This window comes from Triturus cristatus, chromosome 7 (assembly GCF_964204655.1).
Source record: "Triturus cristatus chromosome 7, aTriCri1.1, whole genome shotgun sequence".
Taxonomy (NCBI): Eukaryota; Metazoa; Chordata; class Amphibia; order Caudata; family Salamandridae; genus Triturus; species Triturus cristatus.
In genome coordinates this window covers 256,391,021-256,413,013 of record NC_140590.1, presented here as the reverse complement: position 1 = coordinate 256,413,013, position 21,993 = coordinate 256,391,021, and the positions used below count along the sequence as shown (strand labels likewise).

General features: G+C 46.2%; 1 protein-coding gene across 1 annotated transcript in view; it reads right to left on the bottom strand.

Moving 5' to 3' along the window:
• CLEC11A (C-type lectin domain containing 11A) overlaps window positions 1–16,018 on the bottom strand; it is a 53,462-nt gene extending 37,444 nt beyond the window's left edge. Inside the window, exon 1 of the mRNA XM_085616132.1 lies at window positions 15,016–16,018. Within this exon, the coding sequence (XP_085472258.1) occupies window positions 15,016–15,171 (156 nt within the window). The 5' untranslated portion in view covers window positions 15,172–16,018. The remainder of the gene's footprint in view (window positions 1–15,015) is intronic.
• Between the last annotated feature and the right edge of the window lie 5,975 nt (window positions 16,019–21,993).

Genomic DNA, 21,993 nt, shown 5'->3' with positions numbered 1-21,993 from the left:
TCACATCAAATAAACAGACCTCAAACCTCCATTTCACCTCCTGTCCTTCTCTGTACCCAAACCTGCTACCCCTCCAACAACAGTTTCCTTTATTTTGTTAAACTTCATCGAAACAATCATTGACAAAACCAATAGATCTAGCTTTTAATGTTTATATAAAGATTTGCATACAGAGGTGTTAGCGTAGAAAACAGCAACCTATATATGGCGAGGCATGTACACATTGTTATAATAGAAGCACAGCATGCGCTGTTCATTTTTTTCTCATATATTGCCCCATGCCTGTGAAGATTTCTTCCTTCGCTCAGTAAATTCACTGTGTGTATTCACAGTTGCAGTACCACCCAGTAATCAATGTTCACAATTGCACCATGTGCACTCATTTTCATTGCATGCTCTAATTTTTACTACCATTGAGCAATCCTTGGTACATGTTCAAATCAAATCAAATCAAATCAAATCAAATCTTTATTTCGGTTATTGCTAACCATAAAAGACATACATAAAATATACAATTCATCATTACAGAGACACCAACCATTTTAGTGCACGAAGAATATTGCTATCTAAAATATGGACACAGAGCGAGGGGCATGGTTTCACTGGTCCAGGCAGTTTCTCAATCTAATCCATAATTTTAAAAATTCCTTCATTTGGAGAACACTGTCACTGTGCAAAAGCTGCAAGTACAAGAGAGCCGGTCTGATTTGTTTAAAATCAAGTTTTTTTAAAAGAGTCACTAAATATAATTTACGAGGAAATTCATAAAATTTGCATAAAAAGATAAAATGCAGCATATCCTGCGGAGACTTTCCGTCGCAGCCGCAGGGCCCTGCCAATTTATTAAAAATGTCACATTTGGGTCGGATAAGCAGATGATGAAATTGGTTAAACCTAAATCTGGTCAGTAAAAATTTCTCATGTGAAGAAAAAGACCCTTCCAAATATGGTTCGATGGCCAAGGTAGTCTTAAGCATAACAAATTTTCTTACACTTGGTTTCTGGAGCTCCACGTCTTCTCTTGTGATCCTCTTATCACACAAAAATAATTGTTTTATGTGCTCCAGATCTCCCCTGTTAATTGATTGTGGATTAGAAAAAAGATCAGGGCGACCAAGATTGTCAAAAGTTGTTTTTAAATAGCTTAACCAAGGAGAACTCAATGCCTTGTCCAGTGACATAAAGTCCTTAATGATTAAGTGTGTTAGGGGTATGTTCTCATTTAGCCAAATTTTAAGCCAAAACATCAAAGGGCGTAAGGAAAGCAAGTCGCATATATATTGGGACCCCAACTCCTCATGGACGGCGAAATTAGCCGTACCAGATGGGACACACAATAAACGCTTCATAAAACGATTTTCAACAATCTGTAATTGCTCTCCATTAACATACCCCCAAAGTTCACTACCATAGGATACAGTCGCCACAGACTTAGCATTGTACAATTTCAGCATTGCACAGATTGGCTTTTTTCCCAATTTGGTTGCAAAATTAAATATTGATGCATTAACCCTCACCATTTCACCTTTTTTCTTTACAAGATGGGGTTCCCAATTTAATTTTGTATCAAAGAGAACTCCTAGGTAGCAAAATGTTTTAGTTGAAGGTATTATTTCTCCGCCAATCCTAAATTGGAAGGGTTTTCTTGGTTGCTGACCAACTTGTAACACAAAGGATTTAGAGTTATTTACCAAGAGGTCTCTATCTCTCATAAATGTATTAAAAGCTGTTAATAATGATTGCAATCCCCTCTCGGTCCTAGATATAAGTACTGCATCATCTGCGTAGAGAAGTATTGGAATTCCTCGCCTGCCAACTCTAGGACAGTCAGCATGAACATCTTGTAGCACCCCATCTAAATCGTTAATGTAAAAGTTAAAAAGAAAGGGGGCCAGGATGCAGCCCTGCCGGACACCCTTTCCAATACTAAAATTATTAGATACACTCAAATCCAGGGAATATCTCACGTTGGCACTGGTATCATGGTGCAGGGCAACCAAGAAATCAACCAAACCGCTATCAACCCCTTTAGACCTCAAGGATTGCCACAGCTTACACCGATTGACACAGTCAAACGCTGAAGACAAATCCATAAAGGCAAGATGAATAGTACCTTTCTGTATTATGGTATATTTACTTAAGATCAGGAAGAGATTAAGGCACTGAGTAATTGTGGATCGGCCTTTACAAAATCCGTACTGCGAAAGAGACATAATGTTCTTTTCCTCCACCCACTCTATCAATCTTTGCAGTACGATTCTTCCTACAATCTTGACCATGGAATCTAATAGAGAGATCGGGCGATAGCAGTGTGGGCTGCCCTTGTCGCCCTTTTTAAAAACTGGGACGATTGTGGAAACACCCCATGATCGTGGGCATCCTTCTTTTACAGCTGCGTTAAAAACTGATTCTAAAATCGGTGCCCAGAAGCTAGGATCAGATTTGTACAAATCAGGGGGGATCCCGTCCGGGCCAGGAGCTTTTCCCCCTGTGATTCCCTGTATGCCCTCTAAGACCTCAGTTCTATTAAAAACAATCTGCACACCAGTTTTACTACAGTCAGTACTAGTATCCGTGTCCTCTGTACAGCAATATAGTTTTTTAAAGTGCTCTTCCCACTCCTCCTTAGATATATGACTTTCAGTACCATTTCCCGGGTCCTGTGTCAGAAATGGTTTTCTCATCAAAGCCCAGAAAGCTGTACTACTTCCAAGGGTGGCAGGATCTAAGATCGCTAACCACGCCTCTTCCCTTAGAAATTCCTTGTGTCTTGCAATAGTATTTTTATAAATCGTTCTACATTGCTGGACATCAGCTTTTATCCTAGGCTTGGATGACAATGCTCTTCTTAGATTTTTGGCTGCTAAAGTGCAGTCCTTGTTAAACCACTTTGGACCTTTTAGGGAGTCTGAATTTTTTGTAGGAACTGATAGTAGTTGAGATACCTTCATTGCTAACCGGTTGAAGGCATTTAGAACAATGTTTGGGAGTGCATCTACTTGCGTGCATAACGAAATCTCGTCAGCACAGGTAGTTTTTATTTTGGTGTACAGCTGGTCAGGAGTTACCATGGACCATCTCAGACGGCGTCTGCCATCAGTGGTTTTCACCCTACCGATGAGAGATTCCACTCTTTCTTTTGCTATCAGTGGACCCCTCAAAAGAGCAGTGAGAGGATTGTGGTCACTGAATTCACTGACTTCAATAGAGAAGGATCCTACAAAAGACTGCATAGCAGAAGTTAACATAATAAAATCAATAAAAGTTGCCCTGTCATTCCCCTTAAACGTTGGGGTATCAAAACGTTTATTTGGGGCCATCAATGCCATCATAGGGGTTAATTCTAATTCATTAAGCATATCATTCAAAAGTTCCCCCTCAGTTGTGTGCTCAAAATGAAAGTTCTCACAGACCGGACAATTAATTTCTGTGATCAATTTAAAAAGAGGGTCTCCACAGGGATGAACATTAAAATCCCCAACCACCATGAGGTTGTGAAAACAACCCTTCATGGAGCTACTAATAAAAGAATGCAGTGTAGCTATCTGACTAGAATTGGTGCTACAAATAGTGGAATTATAAAAATTAACCAGACCGGCCGTGCAGTTTTCTCCATTTAAAACTAAACCAATAATGCCAGTGTGGTTAGTTGTAATTCTCCGAACCTTACAACATAAAGCTATAGATATAAACACAACCAGGCCCCCCTTAGCTCTGCCCCTATTTGTTGCTACTGCCGGTACGTAGTAGGCCTTAAACCCTTCCAGGAAGTAATTACAATCGATTGACCAAGTTTCCTGTAAACAGATAATTTGGTACTTTTTAATATACTCAATCCAATTGCAATCCTCCATTTTGGAACCAAGACCCGCAATGTTCCAAGATATTATATTATTAGAGGTATTGACAGCCAAATTACTTTCCGAACATTTCATATCCGTTAAGCCATGAATTTCCTGCCCGCCCGATACCTCCTGTCAGTCACATAGCTCTAATCCCGAGAGGGCATCAAATCTATTATGAGTTGCAATGTTGAAATCATTACCTCTCTGTTGCCCCACGTTGTAATCAAACCCATCATTAAGGGGCAGAGACTGTGAGGGTATACGTGTTCTAAATGGGCCAGGGGTTGGTGGATTTCTAATAAAATGGGAATAAAAGAACCCCAGAGGACGTATACAAATACTGTTGGGAGTGTTGGCTAGTGCAGCAGCTCTAAGTAGAACTGTAGCAGCATGCTGAGGATGCCTAAAATTAATAATAATGCAGTCACCATTTGTTGTCTTGCTGGACGATCCAATCCAGCTGACCCTTCTTGTCGTTAATATTTGATCTGCGTACTTAACGGGAAACCCACAATTCTTGTTAAGCCAGAAAACTGTCCTATTCTTTAGAGAGTCGTGATTTTCTTCAGACACCTGATGTGCTTGGGGCTGAATGGGAGGGACATTCGTAAGCACAGCCACATAGGGAGCACAATCAGGAGGAAGATTTACATGACGAGTTTTCTTTGAGTGGGTATGGATCAGATTTCCCTCAAGAGATCTCGTATTAATGGTATTCTGCAATGTTATTGTCGTGGGACCTGATAAGACAGGGTCAACAACAACCACTTTATTCTGTGTGTTGTTCTGCCTATTTAATGGAATATTGGATACACTACTTTTTGGTGATCCCGGGACAGCCACGAAAGGATTATTAATGGCTGCATCTAATTTACCAGATACGCCAGCCAGGTGGGATTTTAACAGGCCACCTAATCTATCAACTTCTAAGGCCATAGTATCTAATTTAACTAGCAGTGGTTGCATCAGCTCTACAATTTTTTCCTCTAATTTCCCCTCCAGAGAGTGAAATAGGAGAGTTAATGATTCAGGGGCGATATTAGAGCTCAATCCGCCCATGCCACTACCCTCCCCTAGATTATTTTGCAGTCCCCCACTGTTAGAGACTCTATTGCCCCTCCCAGTTTTACTCTTGCAATGATTGCCCGTGCGCTTAGCTTGTACCTTCCTGCACAGCCTTATTGGTCTTTGCTTGGGTGAAAGGGGAGATAAGGGTGATGAATCTTCCTCAGTTAATTCTATTAATTCAGATACAACTTCAGGGTCATCTGCAGTCTGATCTATGTGTATTTGCGCTGTAGTAATTACAGCCGCCCCACTTCCCCCATTCAGGCCGTCTATAGGAGCTGTGACTATCAAAGGAGGCGGTAGTTCGGCAACATCATTACCACGCCCTAGGGACGCTCTACGGGTGTTGTTAATTTGGGTCACCTTTTGCACCAGATAATTATCCATAGTGCCAACCCCCTTAGTGGGTTTATTCGTCTTAGCCTTATGCATATTAGCAGTAATCCTTGGAACCAAGCGCTTTGTTCTTTTTTAGCAGGGACTATATAACCCTCAAATTTATCTTACACCCACGTTACACAACAATGAATAGTTACTACACAGAGACTGTCTACAATACATACAATGTCCGTGGCCCAGTCCAGTCTCTTCCGTCCTCTGAGGGCCTCAGAGGGCCCGCCCTTTGCCCGGGGCCCGCCCGCGCGCGTCCCGCGACGCGGGGGAAGCGGCGTTCTTTTATGCGCCTCCGGGCGCTACGATGTCGCTACGATGTCGTCAGGGAGCGCCGGGGCACCTGGGAGTTGTAGTTCCGCTCCGGGCAGCACGGTGGAGTGGCTGCCTACACCCAGCGAGGAAGCCCCAACGAAGGACAAACAGAGTCAGCAGCGAACGAGGGATGGAAAGGACAACACCCCCGTCAGGAAGCAAAACAGACTGGTGGGTTTTCAAATTTCGCGCTTTCCCGCCCCACAAAGGAAGCGGCGTTCTTTTATGCGCCTCCGGGCGCTACGATGTCGTCAGGGAGCGCCGGGGCACCTGGGAGTTGTAGTTCCGCTCCGGGCAGCACGGTGGAGTGGCTGCCTACACCCAGCGAGGAAGCCCCAACGAAGGACAAACAGAGTCAGCAGCGAACGAGGGATGGAAAGGACAACACCCCCGTCAGGAAGCAAAACAGACTGGTGGGTTTTCAAATTTCGCGCTTTCCCGCCCCACAAAGGAAGCGGCGTTCTTTTATGCGCCTCCGGGCGCTACGATGTCGTCAGGGAGCGCCGGGGCACCTGGGAGTTGTAGTTCCGCTCCGGGCAGCACGGTGGAGTGGCTGCCTACACCCAGCGAGGAAGCCCCAACGAAGGACAAACAGAGTCAGCAGCGAACGAGGGATGGAAAGGACAACACCCCCCACATGTTCAGTTTAGTGTTATCATCCAATAATTCATAGCGAGTGATCAAATTTACCCCATCACTAAGCAATTCTTAATGCATGTTCAGGTTTGCATTTTCAGTCATTAACTAGTGCTTGTTTACATTTGTCCCATAATTTAGTAATCCTTAGAGAATCCTCACATGGGTTCTAATGCTCAGTAATCATAATTTCATATTCAGATTTACACCATCTCTCATTCATTTCAAATGTGCATTCAGATGGGCACAGTGACTAAGAAATCTTGAGTGCCTGTCTACATTTTCAAGTTTCAGAAATATTGAATGTTTGCACAAACGTACACCCTCTCGTTAACCCTTCGTACAGGTTCAGATCTGCACCATCACTCAGTAATCCTAGTGCATGTTCAGATTTGCCCATCACTAACTTATCTTTAGTGCATGCTATCTGTATATCTGTCATCACTCACTACTCTTTAGCACAATTCCATAAGTACACCATCACTTGGTAAACCTACGGCAATGTTGCCATCTTTCATTAATCAATGGTGGTTGTCCAGCTGGCAGCTTCGCCATCACTTTGAAATCTTGAGAGGCTGTGCAGATTTGCTCTTTCATTTGTAAATCTGAACTGCATTCCCATATTTACATAATAACTCATTAATCATTTGCACACATTCAGATTTATATCAACCCTGAGCAATCCTTAGTATTTGTTAAGATTTGTGTCACCAATCAGTAATTCTTTGTGCATGTTCAAATTCTACATCATTCAGGAAATCTTGTTGCATGTTCTGATTTGCACCATCACTCAATCCTTAGTATACGCTCAGGCTCTCTCCATCACACACGTAATCCTTAGTGCATGGTTAGGATCACCTCCTCACTCAGTAAACCTGAGTGCATGCCTCGAATCAGCTCATCACTCAGTAATCCTTAGTGCATGGCTAGAATCACCTCATCATTTAATAATCCCAGTCCATACCTAGATTTGCTCCATTATTCTGTAATACTCAATGCATACTGAAGTTTGCAACATAATTTAGAAATATTGAGTGCTTGCTAGATTGGCACCATCACTTAGCAACCCTCACTGCGGGTTCAGAATCTGACCATTAGTCTACAGCAGTGCTCGCGGGTAATGTTCAAATGCCCCTCAACCTCACAACATGCTGCAATGCCGAGGGTCGCTATCGTTTGAACACTGAGATAGATTTTGGGCAGCTTCATTGTTCGCATTAGTTGAGAAAGGGGATACTTGGATGCTGGAAAACAGTAACCCGGAAAATTGTCAACAGCTGCCTAGTATCAGGCACCTCTCACCAGCAGAGGAAGCACAGTGGTAACCCCAGAAAGGGTCCATCTGTCTGTCGTTTGACTACTCACCTTCCTCTATAGTGACTGCAACTCCCTGTTGGATAAAACGAAGTGTTGATCATGCATGTATCTGCAATCCACTGACTACTCAAAGGCCTTGATTCAGAGAAGACAGTGGCCTTCATCCAAAGGTTTGAAGAGTGCAGTGATGTTTTCTTGAATGGGCAAGGCCGGCAAATGTGGCTTCCTGGAAGATTGTTAAGCCGCCTGCTGATCATCCCCACACCTGTACCTGCACCTGCTGCTGCCATGTCTTAAACATGCGCCTCTCTGTTTTGCAATAGATAATTACAGTAATCTCTACAAAAACAAAGCTGCTGTAAAGACACATCTTTTTTCAATCTGCAGCACCAATAACAACTGAGGAACTCAACTTAGCATGTGTAGGAAATTGCTGCTATATCTGCTTAAGGTTCTGATCCTACGACTGTCGCCCGACTGTGCAGTAACAGTGGCGAGGACGGACTTCTGGTACTTGGGAATATATATCACACCAGACATTGAACTCTTTTTCAAATGCAACTTGGCCCCGCTATTGGACAGACTACAACAGGATGTATGGCACTGGCCGACTTTGCTGCTCTTGCTACTAGGGAGAGTGGCACTATTTAAAATAATGTCTTTACTGCGTTTTCTATATGCACTGCAGAACACCCCATATTAGGTCCCCAAATCCTACTTCAAAGAGATTGAGGAGGAGGTCCGCTCACTGTTTTGGCATGGAGGCCCAGCACGAATTGCGCTACCCAAGTCAACATGAGGTTGGTATTATGGAGGCATCGCTTTGTACATTCAGAAATATAATTGGGTGACACAGCTGAGCCAGATCAACAGTTGGATTTTCCTCCCATAGATGGAACAAGTGTTCCATATGGATAGATATGTACTGGGGCAGCGGAGACACCGTAATCCTCTATCTTGTGGTGGGAGAGTAGTGGACTGGACTGACTCTACCAGGACAGTAGTGCAGCTTTGGAAAACAGCTATGACGTACTTGGGGTCGAAATACATGGCTACACAGGCGGCTCCACTCTCTGAAACAGATTCTGGGTAGACTGAGGAAGCAGCTGGGGTTTGATCTCCACAGTGGGTGATGTATGGAACCAGGGATATGTCACCCCCTGGACTGATTTGCAGAGGTAGTATCAGCTAGCACCCTCTGAGACATATAGATATATGCACCTCCGACATGTGCTTAGAGCTGTGCTGCCAAAGGGGTCTGGCCTTGCAGAATACTCCCCAATAGAGGATAGGCAATTGGAAGTGATCATGCCCCACATCACGGACCTATAACAAGCATTTGTGATGCAATAGGTCGCGCATGCTGATAGTTTGAGGTATTGGCGTTGGAAATAATAATGCAACGCCAATAGCTCATACTTTCAGTAATGCAAGACCTAGTGCATTGCAAATGCTTGCGTAGTGAGCCAGGAACCAGCATTGTATGTCTCAGTGCAGTACCGAAAGCTGCTCCTAGATGTCCCTAGTGAGCAAGGCACCAGCACTGCATGTCTAAGTGCAGTACCGCAAGCTGCTCCTAGAGGTCCCTAGTGAACAAGGCACCAGCACTGCATGTCTACAAAGTTGGAGTTATTGGCATTATAAATGGCAATGTTTTTTTATCTAGTCATGTTGCCAAAAGGGAACCTCTTTTGGTCACATATGGTACTGCACCTTGAGAAGATATGGTAAATCCACCCTACCCATAATGCATTGCATGCAAGACAGTACTACGAGTACATTCAAATAGCTATGTCCATATATACAATTATCAGCTTTGAAATATGACAAAAGAATTATTATATTAATTTCGGATTAGGTTGTACTCTGTGTGGAGTTGATGAAGGGAAATTTATAGATGGTTTCATATAAATGTGACATGTTCTAGTGAGTGAAGTAGCCACTGCCTGTGTAGCTTAGGACTAAGCTTGTGTCCTGCCTGAAGCCTTTTAAGAAAATAGTGCCTTGAGGCAGTAATTAAAACCTAGGGAGTAACAACACATGTAACAGGAGATGTCCTCATGGGAGGTTACAAGAAGAGACAAGGTGGTCCTAAGGGGGGGGGGGGGGGGGAAGACTACTAATGACCAATGAAAAGCCACCATTTACAAAGGACAGGGAAAGGAGCCAATTAAAAAGATGGGCGGAGCTTTATGCCCATGGTGAGCAAAAGAATGATGGATTTAACCCAGATCTCTTGACTGGGGGTGAATGTTTTGATTTGTTCTGCATTCCGTCAATCAACTGTGTGTCTTTTGCTTTCTCGCCCTAAGTGTGCCGGGTATGCCCAGACATGGGTCCCATGCTCACTGTGTCACTGGATTCAAGCTATCCTGGCTGATGAGGGGTAAAACACAGAAACCGGTCCTAGGATGCTTGTTTCCGGTCCAGGGAGGACCTGGCTTGGAGGTTCGGGCTGGACTGTTCCCATGAGGCACAGGGTCAAGACTGATTTGCATACGGCCAGGTGGCATGGGGGCAAAAGAATGATGGATTTAACCCAGGTCTCTTGACTGGGGGGGGAATGTTTTGATTTGTTCTGCATTCCGTCCATCAACTGTGTGTCTTTTGCTTTCATATCCTGAATACAGCATGTCTCGAATAGACAGCGCAAGCGCTGCCTAGGCGATGCCTAAAAAACTACTGAACCACACACCAGATGTCCTGCAACACTTAAGGGGTCAATGGGATTGAGAGGTTTGGGGGGTCGCAGAGCTGGTGAGGGGAGATTGGGAGGAGGCCCTCGCAGACCCTGGGAGATGGCCATATGATCAGGCTTCCAACTGGTCTAATTCATGATTCTCCATCGCTCCTACTATTCTCTACGGAGGCAACCTTTGCACAAGGGTGCAAGGGTGCTTACATTGGCACTTGACAGCAAATTAGCACCAGTGCAGGGGGAAAGCACAGGAATGGACCGAATTTCAGAAATACGTGCATTCCCGTCCTTTCACATTGGTGTAGGCCAGCGCAGCAAGAAGACTTGAGGCGCTGCCCTAAGCTAATTCCTCATAAATGAGGCCCTATATTTACAGTCTAATGCACCCGAAGGCAAGACTGAAGCTGGACCAGTCCTTCCATGTCACATGACCTTCACTGCATCTCTGAGAGACCTCCCCCACCTGCACCATACTTTATATTTAGATATCCCAGTGTCTAAAGCTCTATAGAGACATGCACTGTGCCTTTGTTTTAAAGTCCCTCCTACTTTAAACATCAAAAAGAACTGCATGATATCATGATAATCAGAAGCTTATTAGACTCTGCCCCATGACTTGGAATCAAAGAACCGGCACCAGGACTTACAATCGAAGACCCAGCACCAGAACTCAAAATCAAACAACTTGATCTAGGACTCCGACTCAAAGAACCCGCACCAAGACGCAGACTCAAAGAACCTGCACCAAGACTCGAAATCTAATAACCTGCACCAGGACTTAGAACCAAAGAACCTGTACCAGGACTCGAAGTCAAAGAAACGTCACCCAGGAATCAGAATCAAAGAATCTGCAGCAGGACTCCGAATTAAAGAGCCTGTAAGAGGACTCGGTATCAAAGAACGTGCAACAGGAATCAGAATTAAAAAAACCTGCACCAGAACTAGAAATCAGAGAACCTGCACCAAGACTCAGGATCAAAGAACCTACACCAGGACTCAGGAACAACAAACCTAAACCAGGACTTAAAACTAAAGAACTTGAACTAGGACTCATAATCAAAGAACTTGCACCAGAACTAGAAATTAATGAACCTGCACCCAGGACTCGGAATCAAAGAAACCTCACCCAGGAATTGGAATCAAAGAACCTTCACCAAGGAATCAGAATCAAAGAATCTACAGAAGGAGTCAGAATCAAAGAGCCTGCAAGAGGACTTGGAATAAAAGAACCTGCATAAGGACTTGAGAACAACAAACCTACAACAGGACTTGGAACCAAATAACTTTAACTAGGCCTCAAAATCAAGGAACCTACACCAGGTCTCATTATCAAAGAACTTGCACCAGGACAGTGAATCAAAGAATCTGAACCAGGACTCTGAATCAAAGAACCTGCACCAGCACTAGGAATCAAAGGACATGCACCAGGACTAAGAATCCAAGAACCTGCACTAGGATTCACAATCAAGAACTTCCACAAGGACTAGGAATCAAAGAACCAGCACCAGGACTCAGAATCAAAGATATTTCACCAGGACTAGGAATCAAAGAACCAGCACCAGGACTCAGAATCAAAGATATTTCACCAGGACTAGGAATCAAAGAACCTGAAGTAGGACTCAAAATCTAAGAACCTGCACCAGGAATCAAAATTAAAGAATCTGCATCGCTAATCAGAATCAAAAAACCTGCACCAGGACTCGAGATCAGAGAAGGGACTCGAGATCAAATAACCTACACCAGGACTCAGGAAGAACAAACCTACACCAGGACTCAGAACCAAAGAACCTGAAAAAGGACTCAGAATCAAAGAACCCGCAGCAGGACTTGTAATAAAAGAACCTGCACCAGGACTCATAGTCAAAGAACCTGCACCAGGACTAGGAGGAATCAAAGAACCTGCTCCAGGACAAGGAATTAAAGAACCTGCAGCAGAACTCGCAAGCAAATGCCATGAAACAGGACTGAGTATCAAAGAACCTGCACCAGGACTCGGAATCAAAGAACCTACCCCAGGACTAGAAATCAAAGACCCTGCACCAGGACTCAGAATCAAGAACCTGCACCAGGATTCAGAATCAAGAACCTGCACCAGGACTTGGAATCAAAGAACCTGCACTAGGACTCAGAATCAAAGAGGGACCAGGTCGTGGAATCAAAGAACCTGCACACAGGACTCTGAATCAAAGAAACCTCACCCAGGAATCGGAATCAAAGAACCTGCACCAGGACTTGGAATCAAAGAACATGAACCAGAACTTATAATAAAAAACCTACACCAGGACTTGTAATAAAAGAACCTGCACCAGGACTCGTGGTCAAAGAACCTGCACCAGGACTAGGAGGAATCAAAGATCCTGCTCCAGGACTATGAATCAAAGAACCTGCACCAGGACTCAGAATCAAGAACCTGCACCAAGACTCAGAATCAAAAACTTGTACCAGGACTCAGAATCAAGAACCTGCACTAGGTCTAGGAATCAAGAACGCTCCAGAACTAGGAATTAAAGAACCTGCACCAGAACTTGGAATCAAAGAACCTGCACGAGGACTAGGAACCAAAGAATCTGCACCAGGAATCAAGAACCTGCACCAGGACAGGGAATCACAGAAACTGGACTAGGAATCAGAATCAAAGAGGGACCAGGTCTTGGAATCAAAGAACCTGCACACAGGACTCTGAATCAAAGAAACCTCACCCAGGAATCGGAATCAAAGAACATGAACCAGAACTTATAATAAAAAACCTACACCAGGACTTGTAATAAAAGAACCTGCACCAGGACTCGTGGTCAAAGAACCTGCACCAGGACTAGGAGGAATCAAAGATCCTGCTCCAGGACTATGAATCAAAGAACCTGCACCAGGACTCAGAATCAAGAACCTGCACCAAGAATCAGAATCAAAAACTTGTACCAGGACTCAGAATCAAGAACCTTCACCAGGACTAGGAATCAACGAAACTTAAGTAGGAGTTGGAATCAAAGAACCTCCACTAGGACTCAGAATTAAAGAACCTGCATCAGTACTCTGAATCAAAGAAACTGCACCAGGACTTGGAATCAAAGAACCTGCACCAGGATTTGGAATCAAAGAACCAGCACCAGGACTAGGAATCAAATAATCTGCACCAGAACTGGGAATCAAATAACCTGCACCAGGACTATGAATCAAAGAATAGGGACAAAGTCTTGGAATCAAAGAACCTGCACCAGCACTCGGAATCAAAGAACCTACACCAGGACTAGAATCAAGGAAACTGCACCAGGACTCGAGATAAAAGAACCTGCACCAGGACTCGGAATCAAAGAACCTGCATTAAGGACTTGGAATCAAAGAAACATAACCCAAGAATCGGAATCAAAGAACCTGCACCAGGACTCAGAATCAAAGAACTTGCACCAGGACATGGAATCAAAGAACAGGGACCAGGTCTTGGAATCAAAGAACCTGCACCCAGGACTCGAAATGAAAGAAACCTCAACCACGCATTGGACTCATCGAACCTGCACCAGGAGTCAGAATCAAAGAACCTGCACCAGGACTAGGAATCTAAGAACCTGCATCAGGACTCAGAATCAAAGAACCTGCACCAGGTCTAGGAATCTAAGAACCTGCATCAGGATTCTGAATCAAAGAACCTGCACCAGGACTGGGAATCTAAGAACCTGCACCAGGACTCGGAATCAAAGAAACCTTACCCAAGAATCGGACTCAAAGAACCTGCACCAGGACTCAAAATCAAAGAACCAGGACACACAATCAAAGAACGGGGACCAGGTCTAGGAATCAAAGAACCTGCACCCAGGACTCGAAATGAAAGAAACCTCAACCAGGCATTGGAATCAAAGAACATGCACCAGGACTCGGAATCAAAGAGCCTGTAAGAGGACTCAGAATCAAAGAACCTGAACCAGGACTCAAGATCAAAGAACCTGCAGTGGGACTCTGAATCAAAGGACCTGCACCAGGGCTAGGAATCCAAGAACGTGAAGTAGGACTCAGAATGAAAGAAAGAATGACTGTCCTGTATGTTCTATTTTGATATGTGATTCTGTCTGTATTCCTATTTGACACATGTACTGCAACTGTTACCTTCCTTTCCCCACAATCGTAAAGCGCTCTGATATCCCTCAGGATCATGCTCGCGCTATATAAAACTTTATAAATAAATAAATAAAGACTCAGAATCAAAGTTCCTGTACCAGGACTCATAATCAAAGAACCTGCACCAGGACTCAGAGCCAAATAACCTGCACTAGGACTCTGAATAAAAAAACGTGCACCAAGACCAGGAATCAAGAACCTGAACTAGGTCTAGGAATCAAGAACGCTCCAGAACTAGGAATTAAAGAACCTGCACCAGAACTTGGAATCAAAGAACCTGCACGAGGACTAGGAACCAAAGAACCTGCACCAGGAATCAAGAACCTGCACCAGGACTGGGAATCAAAGAAACTGCACTAGGACTAGGAATCACAGAAACTGCACCAGGACTAGGAATCACAGAAACTGTACCAGGACTCAGAGACTTCAAGAACTATAAATTGTATTTCAGAATTAACCAATCTCCCCTCCCCCCCCCCCCCCCCCCCCACACACACACACTTGAAGCTCCATGGGCGTTTTCAGCTTTTTCCGGCGTCATAGTCTCCGCTATGCCGCAGCACCCGAGCCGCCCATTCTTTCTGCCCCAATACCTGCAGAATCCCCATCTTAAGCCACAGCGCCCCCTGCAGGACTCACCTGTCCCAGGATGCGCTCGATCTCGTCCTCCGTCAGCGAGTCTCCTCTTCTGAGCTGTGTCTCGGCCGTGGGCTCCGCTGGTTCTGCTCCTTGGCCCCCTGGGGCCCAGCTCTGGCACAGGAGTATGAGGAGCAGGCCCCTCCAGCACCCTCCCATCGTCTGGAGTTGGTGTGTACTTAGAGCTGCTAGAAGTGGCCTCTTGCACCTAAGGGCTCGCTGCTGTCTCTCTAAAGTCTCCACGCAGTCTCTTCGACAGTGTGTGTCTCTGTCGATGCACAATTTTACAAGCTGCACCTTGCTTTCTCTCTGTTCGGTGTCTCGGCGTCTCTTTGTTGACTCGTTTGTCTCCCTCACCTCTACTCGACCCACCTCTTCGGTCTTAAGCACTCTCTTTCTTGACTCCCTCTGCTGCCTCGCAGTCTCACACTCTCCCCTAGCTAGGTTTATCTTCGGTGTCACACAGTCACTCACTTGACTCTCAGTCTCTTTACTGCCTCAGTCTCACAGACTTTGCGTGCACCCTTTCTCTTCGGTGTCTCACGCAGTTTATGGATTTCGTTTCTTGACTCTTCAATTTACTCAGGTTCACACACTAAACCTGCCCCATATCTCTGTGGTGTCTCCCACAGTCTCTTTCTTGACTTTTTCCTTCTCTCAGTGTCACACAGTCCGTGCTCACTCTTTAGTGTCTCACGCAGTGCCTCGCTTCGGTCTCCCGAGGTGATTTTTGCTCTCTCTACTGTGTCTCGCAGTAGCTTTCTTGACTTCTTTCTTCTATCAGTGTCACGCAGCCCGGCTCACTCTCTCGTGTCTCAAACAGTCTCGTTCTTGCCTCAGTCTCATACGGTTTTTCTTGCTCCCTCTGCCTGCAGGGTCTCGTGCACACTGCCCCGTGTTGCTCTCTCCTCACCGTCCCGCGCGCAGCCTATCCCAGCGCTCCTCCTCGCGCCCCTTTCTCGCGCTCCAGTCCTGGGCTGCGGTTTCTTTGTTCCAGTCCAAGCTCGCGGCTCCAGGGTTGGGGTGAGTCTTAAGAACAGGAAATATGAATGTTTTTTTCTAGAAGTCCACAATTCCAGAGCCAGGGAAGACCTTGGGGGCCAATGAACACAGCCTGCTGCCGTGGAGCGGCGAGGATGGACGCCGTTAAAGGCGCCTCCCTGAATTCCACACACAGACCACTTGTGAAAAGTGTTCTCCGACTACACGAACTTCACAGAATGTAGAACAAAACCAGCTGTTAAGTATCATATATTGTGGCATTGAATGTTTACTCATCTGTTGCTTGCTGTGACCGGTGTCCAGGCACGTGCGAGGGTGGAGACGGAGACATCAGAGTATGTAAGTATGAGTTAGACAATGTATGTGGAGAGCGGTCTGAAGCGCCTGGCCACACTCTTTACCCACAATGTGTTGGCTTTTGCCCTGTCAGTGGCAGGCCCTCATTTGAAAAACGATGCAGTTCTTTCATGTGCCTTGCAACTGTCTGGATGCCCGTACGGGGCCTTTTAATCAGCCTTACCGCCCCTGTAGCTCTTCGACGCCCAGGCTTTGGTTGTGAAGCAGAATTCTCCCACAATGCCTTTCTGTTAACACTCCACCCAGGGGTCTTCTCAATAGCGCGTGCTAAGACCAGAAGCATCTCCCGGTCTTAGCACGCGCCCAGAAACTCTCCTTGTTTATAAATGCAGTCCCTACATTTTCTCCCTCTCATTGCCAGCAGCACCTACTTGAAGATCTGCTCATGCCTTCAATCCCCCTGAAGGCCTTATCACTACCGACCCTCTTCCTCAAAGCCTCTTTCTATCTATCTATCTAGATTTTTTCCATGTAAAGATAAATGCATCTCATCACATATTTGCAGCTGCCAGTGGACCTCAGATTGCCCTTCTCGCCAGGGTATTATGATAAGTTAGCAATAGGCAATAGTGGAGGGAGGGTCCCAGCCAGTGAAATAACTTGTCTGGCCTGCGTATGAGAGTCTCCTCCTCTAAGGAGGGTAAAGGTAAATATATGGCAAACTTGGCAGGGGAGAAAGGATCGTGGGTGGGGGTGGGAGTATGGTGGGGCCTACTCAAGAGGAACTAGAGTGCCATCTTCATGAAGAGGGCAGTGACAGTTGTGCACACTGTCCAATAGCTGCTTAAACACAGACTGTTTTTGGAGGTCTTTAAGCTTAACGAGTGAGACTCAATGATCAGCAGTTGATAAATAAACTAATATGTTTTTAGTGTTATGGATTCAAAAATGTTCTTCATAGGCCAACACGCAGGCGCGCAACACCCATTGGACTCAAAGGGCTTCAGCCCCCCCCCGTCGTGTGTGGCTCCCGGGATGAGACAGCTTCCCGGGCACGCACACAGTCGCACCCGAGCACTTCACAGGTCTTTAAAAGACCATTTGCATGTTAATGAGGCCTTGCAGTTGTTTCACCCCTTCTAAGAGCCCCTGCAGCTCCACTCTGCCTTTTGCTTGAAGAATCAACCCCCCCCCAAAAATTTTTTCTTAGCCCCCCCCTCCGAAATTTGACTGTAGTTGCGCCTCTGCCAACACGTGTTTCACAACAACATGTCGCGTCATCAGGGTCACAAGATATATTCTTTACAAATGCTGTTGGTAGTGCACACAGCATTCATTAGAGTAAATTACATGACCACAAGGAAATTAGATCATAGAGAGAAAAGATCACAAAGAAAAGTAACAACAACAAACATAAAAAATTGAAAAAACCACAATCAAATGTTAAAGTAATCAAAGTAACATAATTTTCTTAACTAGAAAACAGAACTTTGCAAACAGAATATATTCTTACACCAAACGCCACAACCGAATAAGTGATACAATGAAAAGTATGTTAACGAAACATGAAAAGGTTTAAAAGAGGAGATATTCTTTGTCATTAGTCTAAGTGAGACATATAACGTGCAGCAGCAAGGAGTGTATGGGCATAAAAACTGACTACATATAAGAGTGGGTGACGATAATTCCAAGTACTTCATGCAGATGATTGGGGATAGGCCGAACCCTGTAGCACTGGCTTTAACATTGCTCATGCGACTATTATCACAAGAGAGGTATACCTAGGGTGCTAAGAGTGCGAAAAAGAAAATGTGAGTAAACATGAATTGATAGTGAGATCGTACCAAGGGCCATATGTAGGTAGCTAAATACTGGTCGGTAACGGCCGAAATTCGGTAAATATCCCGTTACCGACCGGTATTTAGTCAAGTGAGATGTAGGAGGCCAAAAACCAATTATCGGTAAATATGAAGCGGTAAATACCGATTCATATTTACCGATTTCTAAAATACCGATTCATGTTTACCGAATACATATTTTCCGATTCGGTAAATATGAAGTGGTAATTATGAAGTGGTAAATATGAAGTGGTAAATATGAAGTGGTAAAACGGAAAAAGACATGTAGGTAAATTCGGTAATTAAGAAATCCATGAAATTTGGTAATTAAGAGTCGGTAATTAACACAGATTGAAAGCAGGTGGTAAGCATCAACAGTGCATATAAGCAATCCCAAAATGCAACAGCGTGGACAACATGGCCGCTCTGTATGTCATTGCAAGGCGCCTACGTCTACAGGCAGCAGGTCTGAGGATTTGGAGACGGGAGGAACGCATCTACAGACAGCGCATCACACTCTTTCAACAGACTGACGCAGATATACATGAAAGGTACAGGCTACACCCACAAACCATCATGGACCTGATAAGGGACCTGCACCCACTCCTGGACCAGCCAACAAGAAGGGCGCATGCCATACCACCACATGTGCAGGTGCTCTGCAGCCTACATCTACTCGCATCTGGCAGTTACCAGGGGGTGATAGCTGCGGTGGGCGGTGTATCCCAGAGTTGCCTGTCCCGTTTCTTCAGGAAGTTCCTGGATGCCATGATGCAGAGAATGCACCACTACATCAGCTTCCCAAACACACAGGCTGAACTGCAGAAAACTAAAACTGACTTTTATCACATGGCACAGTTCCCCCATGTCATTGGCTGTATTGATGGCACACACATCCCAATCTGCCCACCAGCTGCCACTGAGCACATCTACAGGAACAGAAAGTCCACCCACTCCATCAATGTGCAGGTAATCTGCGATGCAGGGAACATCATCACTGATATTGTTGCGAAGTTTCCTGGGAGCACCCACGACTCCTACATCTTCCAGAACAGTGGGATCTACATACGACTGCTTGCCGGAGAATTTGGAGAGGGATACCTGCTAGGTAAGTAACAGTGACGCCCCATGAAACTTGCAAATCATAGTGTATTGAGGCATGTGACTGATGGTTCCCTTTTACTCACCTAGGCGACAGTGCATATGCCGTGCGGTCATTCATCCTCACTCCCTACCTACACCCATCAACCCAGAGTGAGAGACGATATAACGTGGCACACAAATCTACACGCAACGTGGTGGAGCGCACGTTTGGACTATTGAAAAGCAGGTTCCGCTGCCTCCACAAGAGCGGAGGCGCACGCCAGTACACACCCATCATCTGTTGCAAGATCATTGCCACTTGTGCAATGCTGCACAACCTTGCCACGAAGAGAGGTACAGAGGTGGAACTAACAGATTTTGAGGACAATGAGGATGAGTCAGGTCAGCCAGAGGCCAACGCAGCTGGAGTGCCAACAGCAACAGATGGGAGAGAGAGACGGGCAGAGATCACATGCAACTATTTCTGAGTAAGTAAGGGGACACAGCCAGTTGTTGGATGTCATGACGTAGTTTAATAATGCGGCACTACGCCACAACACCAAGAATATGCCATTCTGGCAACATTGCGTAATTACAAGTAGTAAGTCCAGGGTTACGTCACCCAATTGTCTTTGGCTATGCGGTGCTGCATTAATGTTTGCGGCCACGCGCTACAGTGTGGGATGGCACGGATTGAGCCTCCTCACTAGTGCCAGCCCCATGCCGCCTGCTGCTCCTGCGTGTATCTGGGACCGGGGGTGTTATGCTGCTCCTGCTGCTGGTGTCGATGCTTTCCGCAGCATCCCCTGCACCAGTTGTGGCCGCCTGACTTGTCAATAGCACCTCAAGTGCACTGGTGACCTGCACCATCCCCCTAGACACGTCGCTGCTGCAGTGTGTCAGGCCCTCCTGCATAGACACAGAGCGCCGGCAGAGTAGTGAAGTGGCAGTTGCCAGCCGGTTGAGTGCCCTGGTGTGACTGTCTCTCCTCTGCCGTTCCCGGCACCGTGCAGCTCTGTCTGCATCATATTTGCTGCACAACAGCTTGATGGACTGGGACATGTCCCGAATGCCCGCTGCCATGTCACTCATCCCCACCGCCATTGCGCTGATGTTCCTGTCCATGTTGACAAAAGTGGTTTTCAGTCCCCGAATATGCCACTGAACTGACATAACTGCCTTTGTTTGTAGGCGCTGTTGCTTCAACATGCTGCCCTCGAGCCCCGAGAAGACCCCATGGCTGTCAACGTCTGCTGGTGGACTCTGCACCCGCGACCTGCGGCGCCGTCTTGCACCCGTGTGTTCTCCCTGTGAGGTGGAGGGCACAGTGGCATGGCTCCCATCCTGGGGCATAGTGTTTGGCTCCGGGCCCCTGCTGTCGTCAGATGAGGTCTCTAACGCTCGCAACCTGGCAGCAGCACGCCTCCTCGACCTCACAAATGCAGGCGGTGATGTGGCCGGTGACTCAAGCATGAGTGGCGATGCTGGCTGTGGTAGAGGTGATGCTGGCTGTGGTAGAGGTGATGCTGGCTGTGGTAGTGGTGATGCGGGCTGTGGTGGTGGTGATGCTGGCTGTGGTAGTGGTGATGCGGGCTGTGGTGGTGGTGATGCTGGCTGTGGTAGTGGTGATGCTGGCTGTGGCAATGCTCCCTGGGCAGAACTTGTGCTGGCCAGAGCTGACCTGTCTTGCCGGTGTGCCCTCTCTCCTGTAGCATGTGCAGTCCTGCGCGATGTTACATCTGTGGACAGAAATGCAACATCAGCTCAGTGTACCTGAAGCCCTGCATTGCTAGCATCACAATACATTTATGTAACACTCTCACATTGTCCTCTGCCTGCTTTTGGCTAATGTGTGTACCATGCATTGTTGTTCTGTGCTATTCAGTTCATGGTTGGGGTTTCCCTGACTACATCTCCCATAATGCATTGCCTGTCTGCACTAACACATGGACTGGAGTGGGATACTCATTTCACAATGGGGGATGTGGGATAGGGGTAGGGGGGGCTACATTGCTGTGCATTCGTCTTACCTTGTTGGGTGGCGGCTCTGGCAGAGCTGTCGGCATCCCCAAGCCCCACGACGCTCTCGTGCTCTATTGTGGCCTCCACCAGCTCCTCCAGTTCGGTGAGGGCAGGTGCCCTGTTAATTCCACCTCCTGTCTGGGCTGGCCTCCTTCTGTAGTTCCCCCATCTTCCTCTTTGTGACGATCCTCAGGTCGTACCAGCGCTTTTTAAGTACCTCAATGTCCCTGGGGGTCACTCCAACAGCATTGACCTGCGCCTGGATTCCCAGCCATATATTGCGCTTCTCTGACTCTGGCACTTGCAGGGACTGCCTCCCAAACAGCTTCTGGTGCTGCTTCACCACCTCCTCCACTAGCACCTGGAGTTCCCTGGGGCTGATTTTCTGCTTCCTCCTCCTTTCCCCTCCATCTCTCTGTGCCCTCTGGCTGGACATTGTGATTTTGAGCTGCACAATCAGGCACTGGCTCCCTGCCTCTCCTCTGCACTCCCAGCCTCTCCAGGGTCTGTTGATTGTGTGCACCTGCCTGGGTGTGGCCACTTCCTGGTTGGGTGGGGTGTGGTTGCACAGGATTGGCTGTTTCATCCAGTCATGTGTTTTCGTTTTTCCGATTCGGTAAATACCGATTCGGTATTTACCGATTCGGTAAATACCACTTCGGAATTTACCGATTCGGTAAATACCACCTCGGTATTTACAGATTCGGAAAATTCCGATTCTTGAATACCGAATGTTACC